A 16537-nucleotide genomic window follows, 5' to 3' on the forward strand; every position below is an offset into this window, starting at 1 on the left:
CATGGTCTGGGCATGTTACTCCTACTCTGGTGTTGGGCCCATTTATCACATATGGATCAGTTTGTGTATGTCAAGATAGCACATAGAGGAGCAAAGTCTTGGTTCAAAACCAATAAAGATATGGAATGGCCAGCCATTCCCAGATCTCAATCAAAGTTGGTTGACTGCACATATGTGAAGCAGTTATTAAAAACTGTGGTCATGCAACTAAATATTACGATTGCTGATTTTTAGGAAATACAAAAGTTTTGAGTTTGTACAGTCAACAGCAGAAACTGCTATTTTTTGAGTAACTATTTGCCCAATTGCAGAGCCTTCGGCGCATGCATATTATGAATGTTGGGTCTTGTTTGTTTTCTGAGGATCTACTTGACCTACTGGTAACTTGTTTGGCATGTAACAATAAAAACAAACTAAAACAGGGATACTCTGGTTAGTCACATTGCACTGCTATTATTTTGAACAGCACTGTCGGTGAACCACTCTAAACCAACCTTTCTTGCACATTACACAGTATCACAAACTTTATTCAAATAAGATTAGAGCTGAACACATTTTGCAACTGGTACACTTTCATCGTGTCATTGTACGAATTGTAAGCATCATATAAAACGCGTTGTTTCTCTTCTTAAGATACTTTCACAAAGAAGACCAGAAGATCCAAAGATAAGAACTATAAAATATAAAACAAAAAGCTTGTCAGCAAGAAAAGAAAAGAACAAAATTTAAGTTTTAAATCTTAAGAAAGACTGATTGTAGGTTCATGGCATGCAACGGCAAAAAATTCTAATTATGGCTAAACAATATAACATGTGTATTCCAACATTTGAAAATCTTAAACAATGGCTCCTTGTGATGTTCAGTCATCCTCAATGTCACTTGAGATACCGTGAGCAGCTCTTCATTAATACCTAAAAAGTAAAATGGAATCATAAACAGGAGAATTCTAGAGTATTAGGACAATCCTCTGCAAGTGGATTCTTACGTCGCCATGTGGCACCCGGACAAGTAGGCGTAGTTGCCCGTGTAACGCACATCACAGCGAACAATGTTATTGGTGTAGTCCTCCTCTGGCACCTGATAGAAAGGATTCACGCTGACCTGCAGTCAAAAAAGGGGAACATGATAACAATGATGGGGCTGCAGAAACGAAATAATTGACATTTCCACGTAGCACACCTTGAGGATGTAATGCCCGGGTTTCACGTCCGTGATGTCGATCCACTGACAGTCGATGTCTGCATTGTAAGTGTCGTAACATCCTGGACTCAGACCCTGGAGAACAAGCAGTTGTGGAGAACATTGAAGAACTGACATTTTGATTGGAACTAAAAAGGCACAAAACTCCCTGGGAACATAAACTTTGACACGGGATGTCTAGAGTAACCATTGTTTAGTATGTTATTGAACTCTTGTATGCTGTGCAGGACAACAGCACTCTTATGTTTAGGTATGCTCCTGTCACTAACTTACAATCGTATTCCTATTTCTCTGTATGCTCTCTCTCTGCTCTCTCGGTCAACCTTACCTTATTTGGTCAGTCGCTTCTGGATTCTATTGGTTGTCATTTGATTTCCCCCTGGTTTTTCCTCCTATCATGACTCATCCTCTTTCCATCATTGGTACTCTATCCTTTTGGTTCATTGTCAGTTCATTGCCTTTCTCGTCACATTTTACGCACCCCTGTCACAACGCTCTTGTCAAGTCAAGAGTTGAAAAATTCCTGCCTGATCTACCGGACTATGAATCCCACCCGTTATGCTTTGGGACTGTTGAATTTGCTGTCTTTTTGGTAATGCTTATTTGCTTCTGGTGTTCTGGACACTGTGGCCTCGCTGCCTGACTTTCCTTGTGTCAAACAGTGCCCTAATAAAAAAACAACCTTTTGATTGTGCTAATAAGTGCTTCTGCATTGTGCATCCGCACCATCCTACAGTACTATAGCATGTGCTGCTGGTTTGGTTAGCAACTGGCTCTATGTTGTCTTTTAATGCTGTTCTGAGCTGCCCAACATTGAGAATCAAATTTCAAATTCGTTATAAGAAGTTTTGAAAATGTTTTCATAGTAACATTTAGGAGCTCCTTTTTTGTACACAAAAGTGGTTCTTAGTTTCCTCATCCTGAGTTTTTCCTTGCTTGCATGTTTGTTTAAGATCAGGGGACAGTGTTATTGTAACCTCTGCACTTTGAGACATTTTGTGATCAAGGGATGTTCAAATAAATGTGACTTGACTTAACTAGACAATATTAAACCGAACAGCAAACCTGCTGTTACTGCAAGTATCCAGCAGATAACAGTAATGCACCATAAATAATCAAGTAACAATCAAAATGGTCAATACAAAATGAGTATTGCTTGATAGATCCCCCTCCTTCCTCTGATTTTTGTAGGGGTCATAAAATATGTGTTTATTTGTAATTTGCTATAAACTGGTGGATTAAACTGCAATAGATCTGTAGTACTGTATTTGTTAGTACTTTGTGTTGAATTAGCAATAACATCTATAAACTAATCCAGTCGTTCTCAAATATGCGGTGGTCCAGTATGTATGTGTTTGCTCCCCATTAACCGGGTCTAAAAAATAATAATAAAACAAAAATAAAAAAAATTGTTTCTTTTTTTTTTGAAGGGTCGTCGCTACTTCGCAGATTTTCACTTTTTGCGGGTGGTTTTGTTCCCCATTAACCGGGTCTAAAAAAAAAAAAAAAAAAAAGATAAATAAACAATTTTTTTATTTTTTATTTTTTTTTAAGGTGCGCCGCTACTTCGCGGATTTTCACTTATCGCGGGTGGTTTTGGTCCCCATTAACCGCGATAACCGAGGTCTTACTGTAGACTCATTTAAAGGGAGCTGATATAATTGTCCAACATCTTGCTGCTAAGGGTACCTCAAAATCTTAAGAAGGATGGTCAAATAAAGAGAAATAAAATGTTGCGTTTGGTCACTCTGAGTCTCCGTAGATTGCAATTTTCCTGGAGCTTTTTAGTTTTTTTCCTTTGCATTACATAACACGGCAACATTTGGAGGTCAAACAATACACACTGCACAACGCTAGATAATAAAGATAATATTTGAAATGAGCTGAAGAGATTTTCGGAGAGACAGACTGTAAAATAGGTATTGAATGATAATCTACTAACCATTTTGAATGAAACCTCTTATTTAAAGACTAAAAATAAATAACACTTTTTTTCAATCAAATGAAGGAGGCCCCATTGACGACCCAGGACACACTGGAGTGACTATGTCTCTAGGCTAGCCTGGGAACGCCTTGGGATCCCGTCGGATGAGCTGGAAGAAGTGGCTGGGGATAGCGAAGTCTGGGCTTCCCTGTTAAGGCTGCTGCCCCCACGACCCGGATGGATGGATGGATGAAGGAGAAACATTTCAAAGATCCTTGCAATGGCTGCAATCAGCCTTGCATTAGATGTTGATCAGCACCTGAGTGTGCGAGGTACAAGCATAGCGCCTGTAATATCCGTAGTCGCAGGAAGTGTCCTCCAGGCAGAAGCTGACTTTGTGGCCCTCCGCAACCGAATGTTGTGTTGCAGCGTCCAGTAGCTCGTACCGGCTGAACTCATCCATGCTGTGAAAGTGCCTGTGGGTTCACACAAACCTCATATTACACACGTGTCACCAGTTAAGTTGAGTTGGTTGGATTTTTCAACCACTTTCCTATGGTGTGTCTTGGGCAAATACAGCCTGATTGTGCCATCCCTCTCCAGGCCAACATATGATTCAACCCGGTCTGGACCTGGGGACCTTTCGCTTAATAGGCAAATGTGCCAACCACTGCACTACGGAAACAGTCCATACTTTTGACCACTAAAGCCACACTGACAATTATTTACCGGTAGCTCTTTCTCAAGATCCCTAATGACGAACATGAAAGGGACATTGTGTATTATTAAGGTCAAGTCAAGTCATGTTTATTTGTATAGCCCTGCACAGACCACAGACTATTGCAAACTACCGACTATTATTACACTTTCCCCTGATCTAAAACCTACATGAGGGCAAGGAAAAACTTAAATACCTCAACATGAGGTAAATGAAGAAACCTTGAGAAGGGACCGCACATAAGGAAATCCCCTTTCCAAGGATGAACAGGCTGCAACGGATGTCGCAATAACAAATAATACACACATATTATCAAGGTGAAATAGAGGTCATTCATAAGCTATAGAACAGAAGTGTTTTTAAGCCTACATTAAAACAATGATAAATAACAAAAAAAGATACATGAATTATCAAAATCATGCATTATAACCATACTCATAGGTTGATAAATTGCATTTATTTTACATACCATGAGCCTCAACTAGAGGGAGCTGACATAACTGTAGCCCATCCTGTTGCTACTGGTATCCAAAATCCAAAAACCTTGCTAAAACCTGGGCAAAAAAATGAGAAGGGAAACTGCACAGTTCAGTCACTTTGAGTCTCGTAGTCTGTTTTCTTCCTTGTGCTTTTTAGCACGAACTTTTGAGTACACTACACAATCCAGTGGCATCTAGTGGTCAAGGAATACACACTGTCCAATTAAATCACATTAGTAGAGTTTGCCTAATGGTTCATTTGAAAAAACGAAATTGCGTGTTCTCTGAATCGGTGGTTCTAACCTTTTTGTTTGTGACATATCCCCTATGAAGTATTTTTTCAGCCAAGTACCCTTAACAAGCCCAACATGTTTTCTTTGAGATTTTAACAGTAACCGTAACACATTTTTTAAAAAGTATAATTAGTATTCTAATTATGTTTCATTGTGCAATTTACGCCTTGATTTCTATAGGAAAAATGCTTTAGTATTATGGCATTTAACATTTATTAATTTATTTTTTTCATTTAGGCTTAAGGGTGGAAACATATGTTGATGAATTAATCCTTCATCAGTGAGGGCTGCACTCAAAGGGAAAGTGTGAATTATTTAGTGCCTCTTAGTGGTAGAAAAATGTAATTCATTAAAAAAGAATATTGATTTAAATGATTAGCAAAAATACATGAATTATCAGGTCTCTGTAGTGCAGTGGTTAGCATTCACCTATATGCGAAAGGTCCCAGGTTCGAAACAGGCTGGACATATATGTTGGCGTGGAGATGTCATGATTACCGATAAGAATCACCTGTGCCCGCTCATTTGGCGCCAACCGCTCCGGGCTCTGATTGGCTCCTTGTCCCTATTTAAACTCATTCCTGTCAATCCCCTGTTGTCAGTCCGTCTGCGAACCTCTGTGTACACAAGGCAAGCCTTTTTCGACCCTGACTCCCACCTGTCCCGTTTTTGCTCTCATTTGTCTCCGGCTACAACCAGTTTTGATCCCAAACACGTCTGCTCTCCCGTCCCGGCTTACGACCTCATTTTTGTTCCCGACTACGTCTACTCTCCCGTTCTGGCTTACGACTTGTTTCCGACCCCAACCACGCCTTGCTCTCCCAGTCCCGGCTACCGACCAGTTTTTCCATCCCTAACACCGCCATCGCTCGCTACGGAAGATCCACTTCCGTGTTCGGATCACAATCCGAGTACGAGAGCGACTTGCTTCCCGCGTCCAGCGAACACTGGATCAATAAAACTTGTGGTAAACGTCACGCAACTGGGTCCTTGTTTCCGTTCTGGTCCTGACAGGAGAGGGATGGGTGCCACCAGGCTGTACTTGCCCAAGACACACCGCAGGGAATTATGCCCCTACCACCCTAGTGGTTAAGGGATCCAATCATTCAATCAACCAATCAACCAACCCACCAACCATGTATAAGTAAACAAAAAATGTGAAAATCAGAAAATCAGCTGACTCTAAAAAAAACCAAATGACATAAACTGTGCATGAGAAGTGGTTGGGAACACAGCCACAGGCTCACTATTTAGAAGGATTTATACAAAGTTTTTTCCTCCTCCACCCATAACATTGAAGTGAGCTCATTTTTGGGTGGAAATGGAGAAGCCGGTTACTTTTCCATTAAGGGAAAACGCTCCATTATGTCTGTTGTTTTACAATGTCTGGGTCTGCGTAGTGAAAGAACACAACTGGCGGGTCATGTGAAGTTCGCTTGTATTTTCTTGTGCTGTCAATCTTCAGACAATTGGTTACTAATTTTTAAGTATTTCAATTGTTGCAGTGGACTGGAGCATTTAGAATTTCGCTATTCTGAAAAAAAAGGTATATTTCAGGAAATGTTTACGTAATTTCACCGATACATCAATTTGTTTTATTATGTTGTCAGGACCAGAACGGAGACAGGACCCACTGGAATGTGTTTCTCTTAGTTTTATTGGGAAGAAAGGCAAAGGATAGTACACACAATCCGGAGATCGCTGGTCGCGGGGAGCAGGTTGCTCAGACGAGGAAGTGGTATTTCCGTGGCGAACGATGGTGGTGTCGAGAGCCGAAAAAACAGGTCAGTAGCCGGGATGGGGGAGCAAAATCATGGTCGAGATCAGAAAAAGGGTCGGAGCTGGGAAACAGACGGGAACCAGAACAGGAGAAGGTCAGGGTCGAAAAGCTTGCCTAGCGTAAGCTGAGGTTCGCAGACGGACCGAACAAAGGGGACTGACAGGACTGAGCCAATCTGTTAACAAGCTGCAGCTGGCGCCACACGGGCGGGGCGCAATGGTAACCATGATAATGTATGTGTGTGCTCATATTTCAAACAGGACATAATAGCCTAATGATAAGTAAAACACAAAAAAAACAAAACAAACGCCTAAGTGGTACTTGCTAAGCTAACAGCTAGCCTTGCCGTGTCCTATTTTCTTTTTCTCTGAGTTTCCCATTACCATAACCACCCTCACGGGTCAGTGTTGGTTCTGCAATTGCTTTTTGTCAATCCTCACGATTTGCAACGTAATTTTTTTAGTTTTAAGGTGAGAAGATGCGTAAGCCCTTACACCTTATTTGCTCCCATTTTAAAGATTAAAGATGCAATGGTTACCTTAATTTATCAGTCTGTCTGCCTCTCGGCCAGATATACGTTTTATAATCAAGTCAAGTCAAGTCATGTTTATTTGTATCGCCCTTAATCTCAAAGAGTCTTAAAGGGCTACACAGATCAAAGACTATTGCAAACTACAGACTATTATGACACCATCCCCTTATATTGTCAGCATAAAATAGAGGTTATTCATATGCTATAGAATAGAAATGTGTTTTAAACCTAGATTTAAACATTTCCGTGAGGTTGCAGATGGAATCTCAGGGAGAAGAGCATTCCACAGCACCTGGGCCCGAATGGAGAACGCTCTCGAACCTGCCGATCTCTTCTTGGCTCTTGGGATCTCTAGTAGACCAGAATTTTCAGAGCGAAGGCTCCAGACCGGAACATAGGGGGAAAGATTTGAGGGAGCAAGTCCATGCATGGATAAAACATTTTCCCTCAAACAGGAAAATGATCTACCTTTTGCCCTTTCAATTTCAGATACCTTTGCTCATTTTCACGTTTATTTATGTTTCTTATTTAATTACTAAAACCAATTTGTAAATGTATCCATCTATCCATCCATCCATCCATCCATCCATCCATCCATCCATCCATCCATCCATCCATCCATCCATCCATCCATCCATCATCAGACCATTACATTATCCATCCATTCATCCATTATCTGCACCGCTTATCCTCAGTAGGGTCGCGGGGGTGCAGAAGCCCATCCCAGCCATCTTCGGGCAGTGGGCAGGGGACACCCTGAACTGGTTGCCAACCTGTCACAGGGCACTCACAGACGGACAACTCACTCGCTCATTCACACCTAGGGACAATTTGCACCAGCCATTTAACCTGACATGCATGTTTTTGGAAAGTGGGAGGAAACCGGAGTGCCCGGAGGAAACCCATGCATGCACGGGGGGAACATGCAAACTCCACACAGGAAGGCTCGATCTCATGACCTCAGAACTGTGCCACACACGCGCTAATCACTGTGCCGCAGTGCTGCACCATGACATGAATTTTAAGTTTTTTTTTCTTCAGATTTTACTAGAAAAAAATGTAACATTGTAGTCAAGGTTAACCCCCTAAAATTGAATATTCTAGAAAAATCAAAATTATACTTAATATAGTCAAGATTGACAGATGGATGAATGGTTGGATGATAGATTGCAAAAAGAAAACGTGTGTCATACAGTATTATTTCCCCCATTTTACCTATCTTTACTCTCTTTTTTTACAGTTATAATTTGTTTTCCAAGGGAAAAAAAACTTATTTCAGATAAAATGAGAAAAATGCAATTTGAGCAAAAACATACACCATTGGAACAATTTTCGGTTTTTAGTCCATACAATAATCAACACAGAATTCCTGAAAAAATGCAAATAATATACTCTTTAGTGCTATTAAAAAAATCAACAGATTTTTTAACTAATTTTTTTTATTAAACGATTAACAAATTTACACTGGAAATACACAGAATCCCTGAAAAGCATTTGAAAAAAGTATAATTTAAAACGTGTAATTATCTAATTGAGTCAAAATTTGGCTATTATTCCTGCTAGGACAAATTTTTTTTTTTTACTTACGTTCCTATTTTCCCTCCATATTGTACGCTCAGAGACGAGTTCACGCATATTGACCAATTACGTACGCCTTTAATCAGTGTCTGAAACTCATGACAAAAAGTTACCGTACAGCAGGGCAGACAACTCTAAAAAGTTGCCTGTCCAGCTGGCCAATTTTTCCCAACTTGAAACACAATAAGACGACTAATCGCAAAAAAAACATTGTTGCAAAGTATTAAGGATTGATAATCGGAATATATAACAGAACAACACTTTAAAATTAAGTTTATTAAAAATCTACTTATAACATTCATTGCATATACCTGCATATGACATCCCTGGTTTCCATCTGCCATCAGTATGTACCTGTATTGACTCATCTTCATTCATGCAATGTTTGCATTGCGTCGTCTGCTTCAAGCCACGTGAACTCCTCTTTCCACGATGCTTTTAATGTACGTTTACTTTTTTTAGTGTTATTAATTTTGTTCGCTTCTTTTGAATATTTCTTTGGGCTGAGGTTTTGGCTTGATTCCTAACCACTTCTCCAATTTTCTCGTGTTCTCTGTGCATCTACATTAGAAAATCAAATGCAAATGCGCGACCTCATAACGCTTGGGAGAGTCCGGAAGCAGGAAGTTATTCGATGCAGACTGCCAAGTATGCAAATTGCCAAACGAAGATTTCGAAATCAGAATAAAGCAAACGTTTGATTTGAAAAAAAAAACACAAAAAAACCCCGAAAGATTTTTATTTTTTTTCTTGAAAAAGTTGTAGGCCACCCGGGCGGAGAAGTTTTGTAAGTTGTACGCCCGACGGGCAGACGTTTTTTCAGACATTGCTTTAATAGAAAGGAACATGTCTCAAAGGGAGCCGGCTCCTGATTGGTGGGGAGCTGGCTCCCGTCACTCACTTTAAAGAGCTGTTACATTCGCGAAGGACATCACTACATTTTAGCCGCCTGGGGTAAGGATCAGGGTGGTGCTCGTTGTATTTTAAAAATACTCAGAAGAAAAATCTTCAAGTCGCCACCAAAAACAGACAGCATATAAAAGCCATTGATGAGATGCTACCATTCGCGTAAACTTACTGGTGACAGCTGTGCCATTCCCAGGCGTAGCGCGGCCTGCTGGGTCTGAAGTCCGCGGTTCCCTGGTTCTTGACTCGCTGGGGGAATCGCAGCAGCATTCTGCTATCGTAGTCTCGAGCCGAATAGGCCGAGCTACAAAAAAAGAAAAGATGTGTTTTTATTTTCCCAAAACGGTGTCCTGACCAGAGGGACACAACCAGAGCTTAAATGGCGGGTGGAAAATTGCACACAGGCACGTGATTGTTTGGATTCAGTGATGTGTTTACCATCCCCGTTTCTTTTACACAAGGCAAACTATGATTAAAACGACTCCAAACCGCCTTATAGGCCAGCCCGGTAGGATTTGGCCCGGTTTACTTCCTCGCTGAGGCCGCAAGCGCTTTCAAGTCACGGTCGTGACTCTGAATCGCACTAACTGCCGTGTTGTTGTTATTTCCGAAACGCACTGTGGGGGCGAAAGTGCACAGCCTACCTTGACAAACAGTTCTCCTCGGATGCACATCTGAGGTTGTACATGGGGACACTCTGAACGTAAGCAGCGTTTTGAATGTAGTATGGGTCAAGCACCAGGTCGGGAAGACCTGCAATCAAGACGTTAGGATGTCTATTGAAATACATTTGGGGAATTCCAGCCTGGCATGTCTGTTAGTATCCCGATCACAAAATTCAAGAAAAAAATGCCTTTAAGTGGCAATACAATGTCGAAAAATATCCGACATAGCTGTAAGTTAGATTGTGTGCACTTTTTTCTGAGTACAGGACATTACTGTAGTGCTTCTATCCGCCGCTACGGGCGTGTGGCGCTGTGAGAGGTCACCCATCATCCACCCCGAAGTGGAAATCCTCTTCCTCTTCCTTGTTCGTGCTTAAACATTCTGTACTGTATATCCAGCGCGCTAAGAACTTTGACATTTTTACTGTTTAATATCTCGTGCATCCATTAAATATGGTTGGTGTAAAGTGTAAAAAAGAGACGAGCCGTTTAATTTGAAATTAAAGTGGAATAAGAAAGATTGATGCGGTTGAGAAAATGGTTGGATCGCTTTTTTTTTTTGCCACTTTCTACCACGAAGGAGGAAGTCGCCTAACTCTTAAAGCTCATCTTCCAAATGTAAGTTAAACTTAACTTTATTCATCTTTATGGAACATATTATTTTATTTTAGTACAAAACAATACAGGTTGCTTATAAAAGCCTTAAGCATACAAAATATAGCACTGAAGTTTCCTAAGAACAAATTCAACTCACGAACGATCTTCCGTAAGTAGGGCAGCGTCTGTACTTATTATTTATCAAGGAAAGAAAAAAAAAACCAAGTGTTTCGCTTCAAAAACAAAATATTGAGCAATGAAAAAAAACACTTCCTTGCCATTTTGCATTTTGAGTTCAACACATTTTTCCTAATATAGTGCTTTTGAAAGGGACATATCATTTTGCATCCATTCTTTCCGTTTCAAAACCATTTCTCGTTCGTAAGTCGGGAAGCGTCTGTACATATATTATTTTGTGTGTAAATTTGAATAATCCCTTCATAATCCTTATTGAAGTGACAGTATTTCATCTTGTCAGTTTTTGCTCAAAATCTTAGTAGGGTATTACCGCCACCTGTTGGCCACACCCTTGTGAGAAGTCTGATTTTTAAGGGGACATTGTATTATTTCGTGCCTCCCAGAGGGAAAAACATAAATGATTTGAAAAAGATAAACATTGATTTGAATAATGAACAAAAGTACTTTTCATCTAAACGTGATTTCTTTTTTAAATACTCCTAGGTCAAGGAATGTGTATTCGTTTTAAATAACATGAGGTTCACCTAGAGCAGGGGTGTCAAACTCATTTTTACTCAGGGGCCACACGATGGAACAAACATTCTCTCTGGGGCCGGACTAGTACATTAGAGAGAGAGAAATAAGAGGAAGAGAGGGAGAGAAAAAGAGAGAGGTTGGGACAAAGAAAGAGAGAAAGGGAGAGAGAGGGAGAAAAGAGAGAGAATGTGAGAAACAAAATATGTAAGTAGAGAAGTAGTGAGAGAGGGGTAAAGAAAGAGAGAGAAAGTAATCCAAAGAAAAATAGAAAGAGAGAGGGAAAATAGAAAGAGAGAGGGAGAGAAAAGAGAAGAAAAAAGAGAAGGGGACATCAAGAGAGAGAGAAAGAAATAGAGAAAAGAGAGGGAAAAAGGAAGAGAGAGCAAAAGAAAGTAAAAAGACGCAGAGGGAAAGAGACAAAAAAGAACAAAGGAAGAGAAAAAGAGAGACACAGAGAGTGAAAGAGAGAGAGGGGCCAGATTCAATCCCTTAGTGGGCCTGATATTTAACACTCCTGACCTAGAGGGAACTGACAATTGTCTGGCATCTTGCTGCTGCAGGTATCTCCCCAAAAAACAGAAACCTCACCAAAAGTTGGGCAAAAAATGAAAAGAAACTTGGTGCGGTTTGGTTACTTTGAGTCTTCATAGTTTCTATTCTTCCTTGTGCTTTTTAGCACTGGTTTTCGGTTGCACTAGTGGTCAAACAATACACACTGTCCCTTTAATACAGACAATTGTGATGGATAACTTTGTTCATTACATTATGTAAGGGTTTTATGACTACATATTTTTTTCATGTTTCATTTGATATTTTTGGTTATTTAAGAAGTTTTTCTATTATAATGCATATTTTATGTTCAAATGTATGTATTCAAATTGTATTCTTTTGTATGATTAAAAAAAACTAATGATAACTCACTAAATATTTCTTCCATTGGATTTCTTAACATCCCGTAGTATAATTAATTGTATATATTATATTAGTCATGAGAAAATAACATTACTCATTATCACTTATTACTTAGATATTTGTGTTCTAATTCTAATTATCATTTATTAACTGATAATTTCATAATATGTAACAAGTGTTATTTAGGATTGGGGAAGGACGAGTACTGATACAAGGTATTGGTTTTGGTTCCGAAACAAACTTTTTAAAGGTACTGGTACTTGTGACAGTGGCAGACACCATTATCATTTGTTTTGCATATATTTTTAAATTTTGTTATAATTTCTAGGAGCTGTAAGGAATTTCGAACCTTTTTACTCGCTACCACCATCTCCTGGCTTGTGTCATCAATGCAGCCGCTGTCAAGCTCCTTATGTTGCACGGGCAAGTACGTGCATTTCTTATACGTGCTCAAAAAATCTTTTCTATTTTCATCTTACTTAGGCGTTTTGACTGAACTTGAAACCGGTCTGTTCTTACTTTCACCATTTTCATGCTACACTAACAAATAGAATAAGAAAAAAACACGGCGACGAGCATGAAGTCACTCTCCAGCCCTCCCCCTAACCATTCCTGCTACCTAAAGTGTAGTGTCTTGAACAGTTTGGCTAAAAGTTAGATACAATCAGATATGTGTGGTGGGGAAAAAAAACATAAGTGCACTTTGAACTCAGTTGGGCATTGTTAAAACATATTTTACTTTCAACTTTTTATGGACACTTCAAACGACGCACACCACCTTAAAAAAAGATTTTTATCTCTAATTATATGAATACATTGGTTTACATTTATGAAATTCAATTCATTGATTGATTCATAAGAGTAACATAGGATTTTCTTTTAATTCATTAGACTCAGTGATTACCAATTACCGTATTTTTCGGGGAAAAAAAAGGCCCACCTAAACTCCCTAAATTAGCCAGAAATGTGAAAGTGCGCTCAATAACCTGGTGCGCTTCAGTACTGCAAAATATGATGGGTAAGAATTAAAATGCATACACTAGTTCTACAGGTGTGTTACTACACAAGGTTTTACGGTTTAATACCGTGCTTCCCAGTCTGATGTGGATATCATAATTCATGCGTTTGTGACCTCCCGTCTCGATTACTGTAATGCACCACTCTCCGGTCTCCCGAAGTCCAAAATTAAGAGCCTACCTTGCCCCCATGTAAGTTTTGGATTAGGGGATGGCGTAATAATCGTCTGTAGTCTGTACAGCCCTTAAAGACTCCCTGTGATTAACTTGACTTGTGCAATGATTGGTAAGTTGAATAACATTGTATAACATAATCGCAAAGCAGTGTGTTCAACAGGAATTGAATCCAGATGCAAGCGATGCAAGCACCGACACTTATTCACTGGACCACCAATAACACATATGACAATTGAAAAGTCATTGGATTTCGTCTCATTTTTACACTATTTTCACTCATGATGGCAGAAAAGAATGTTAGAGAATGGAGAAAACAGAAATTTTGTCCTGAAAGTGTCATGATTACTGTTGTGAATCACTTGTGCCCGCTCCTTTGGCGCCAACTGCCTCATACTCTGATTGGCTCCCTGTCCCTATTTAAATCCACTTCTATCTGTCCCCTTTTGTCAGTCCGTCTACGAACCTCAGTTGACACTAGGCAAGCCATTTTTGACCCTGACCCCCACCTGTTTTTTTTGCTCCTGTCTGTCTTCGACCCATTTTTTATCCTGACCACGTGTACTCTCCCGTCCCAGCTTTCGACCTCTTTTTGTCCCCGACCACGTCTACTCTCATTTCCTGGCTTATGACTCACTTCCGACCCCGACTACGTTTTTGCTCTCTTGTCCCGGCTACTGACCCGTTTTTCCATTCCCGACACCGCCATCCCTCGCCACGGAAGATCCACTTCCGCATTCAGAGTGACCTGCTTCCCGCGTTCAGCAATCACCGGATCGTGGGTGCAACCCTTTCTCTTTCTTCCAATAAAACTTGTGAGCAACGCAACGCAAGTGGGTCCTGTCTCCGTTCTGGTCTCGACAGAAAGATAAGATAATAAAGGCAAAATACAATTCATCATCAGACACACCAAAGAGGTTTTTCCCCTGTCGTGCTGTTTTGCATAACTTTCTGCTTCCTCCATTTTCTTCCATTTGTTTCTGGCCTCGGTGGGTAAAATTAGTGTGATAATGAGATCAACGCCAATGCCTTTTCATATGTCATTTGTATCACTAGTTGTCCAGTGTTTAGGTGCTCTCACTGCTGTGACCTGGGTTCGATTCACATTGCATACAATGTTGTGATTTTGGTCAGTGACATTTTTCTGACGAATCAATCATTGCTCCAATATATACCGTAAGTGTCTCATATGTGCAACGGTTATACACAAATTCGGTAGCTCCTACTGTAGTTTTAATGCCATGCACCTTATCAAAACCAAATCAAATTTATCTGTGGAACTATTTTATGGCAAAAAGAAATGTCCCCAAAAGTGCTTTAAAATAGCATACCACAGGACTATAAAATCCCCCCTCCTCTTCTCTTATAGTCCAGTGCGCCCTATATAAAAAAATATGACAAATGACTATTTTGGGTGGTGCGCCATCATGTTGGGAAAATACAGCATGTTTAGGGATTGGGTTGCAGTGCATTGTTTTAATTGCTCGTGTGTACTTACAGGGTTGGGTGGGGTTACTTTAACTTGATTACTTTCAATTACTTTTGGATTACTCCAATACCAAATCTCATCTCATCTCATCTCATCAGCCGTACCGCTTATCCTCATTGGGGTCGCGGGGGGGGGGGGTGGGGGGGGGGTTGTGGGGGGGGGCTGGAGCCCATCCCAGCCATCACCGGGCAGTGGGCAGGGGACACCCTGAACTGGTTGCCAGCCAATCGCAGGGCACACAGGGACAGACAACTCATTCGCTCATTCACACCTAGGGACAATTTGGACCGGCCAATTCACCTGAAATGCATGTTTTTGGAACGTGGGAGGAAACCGGAGTGCCCGGAGGAAACCCACGCAAGCACCAAATATGCTAATAAAAGACAAAAGAAACTAAATATAAATAAAATGATGACTCACAACACGTGGTAAGCTTTCTCTCCTGGTTTTGATCTCTTTGATCTCCGGCAAAACTAACATAAAATGCGACATAAACAAAATGAAAGTAAATCCAAACAGCTTGCCAACATCATTTTTGCCGTTCCATGTGTTCCGTTACTCCCCAAGCCTGCACAAAATTTAGAAATTTTATTCTAATTTAGTTTTTTTGTCTTTTATTAGCGTATTCGGTATTGGAGTAATCCATAAGTAATTGAAAGTAATCATGTTAAAGTAACCCTACCCAATCCTGCGTACTTAATATGCGTTTGGGGACTTTCTCGACGGAGCCCAACCGAGCCCTCCCTCTTACCGTACTGATGGTACCTTGTGCCATATCCAGGTCTAGACGATCTGGACCTGGGTCTCTCGTACGCGTCGTAGTAATTGTAGTAAGGATTATCGTGGTCCACATCGTAGCGCTTGGACGGGTCGTAGGGATCGTCGCCAACCATCCCGTCCACCCTCCTGGGCAGGGGCGGGCTGACTGTCACCTTGGCCTGGGTGTCGTTGCTGCGCTCCCCGATCGGTTCCGGCACCCGGTCTTGGACCCGGCGGTGTTCCCTGCCTCTCACTAGCCGCTGAAGAGCGGACGGGAGCGCCTCGGAACCGGCGGGAGGCTTCTGGGCGTCTGCTTCTCGCTGCTGGGCGTCGCTGCTAATGATGGTGATGGGTCGCTGGCGCGCTTGCGCCTGCGGCGTGCCGCGACGCCTGGCAGGTTGGTACTGCGCGCCGTGGCTTAAAATACTAAAAATATTACCATTGTGGGACCACTGCAGTGTCTGTCTGGGAGCGGGTCCGGGGTTATTCCCTTGAGGGGAAGGCGAGTTCCTCTGGCAACGCGCACCTCGAAGCGTCAGGACAAATAAATAAGCGCACAGGAGCACGCAAAGCGGCGTGCCAACGCGTAATGCCATGTTGCGAGGATGGCACTTGTCTTGGTTGGAATTCAGAAATGCACCATGTCACTTTGCAAAGCGGAGAGCAACGAGTAGGCGAAGGGAAATTGTTCAAGTCGCATCCCTCCACTCTTGGAGCCTGCACATGCACTTAGAGATGAAGAGGAGGAGGCGGAGTTGTGAGTTGGCATTAAAGGAAAGTTACACAAGGCTGTTTCGAGTC

General features: G+C 41.2%; 1 protein-coding gene across 2 annotated transcripts; it reads right to left on the minus strand.

Moving 5' to 3' along the window:
• Positions 1-495: 495 nt before the first annotated feature.
• On the minus strand, positions 496-16485 carry loxa (lysyl oxidase a). 2 transcript variants are annotated; one of them, XM_088355723.1, is made up of 7 exons: positions 15729-16484; positions 10055-10163; positions 9583-9714; positions 3444-3600; positions 1180-1275; positions 986-1101; positions 496-911 (listed from the first exon to the last, which is right to left on the minus strand). In XM_088355723.1, the coding sequence occupies exons 1-7, from the start codon at positions 16330-16332 to the stop codon at positions 905-907; spliced, it is 1221 nt and encodes a 406-aa protein (XP_088211849.1). In that variant the 5' UTR covers positions 16333-16484; the 3' UTR covers positions 496-904. The 2 variants fall into 2 exon arrangements, with proteins under 2 accessions (XP_088211849.1, XP_088211851.1); XM_088355725.1 differs by lacking the exon at positions 496-911 and having other exon boundaries at positions 982-1101; positions 15729-16485.
• Between the last annotated feature and the right edge of the window lie 52 nt (positions 16486-16537).

Source organism: Urocampus carinirostris, chromosome 16 (assembly GCF_059441175.1).
Source record: "Urocampus carinirostris isolate Australia breed hairy pipefish chromosome 16, RoL_Ucar_1.0, whole genome shotgun sequence".
Lineage (NCBI taxonomy): Eukaryota > Metazoa > Chordata > Actinopteri > Syngnathiformes > Syngnathidae > Urocampus > Urocampus carinirostris.

What these genes read in the sequence shown, in the direction of transcription:
- loxa (XM_088355723.1), bottom strand. Translation starts at nt 16,332, where the DNA reads ATGGCATTACGCGTTGGCACGCCGCTTTGCGTGCTCCTGTGCGCTTAT. An exon ending in CACAAGGTACCATCAGTACG is followed by an intron (nt 10,164 to 15,728) that starts GTAAGAGGGAGG and finishes TCTTGATTGCAG; the next exon opens with GTCTTCCCGACCTGGTGCTT. An exon ending in GAATGGCACAGCTGTCACCA is followed by an intron (nt 3,601 to 9,582) that starts GTAAGTTTACGC and finishes GTGAACCCACAG; the next exon opens with GCACTTTCACAGCATGGATG.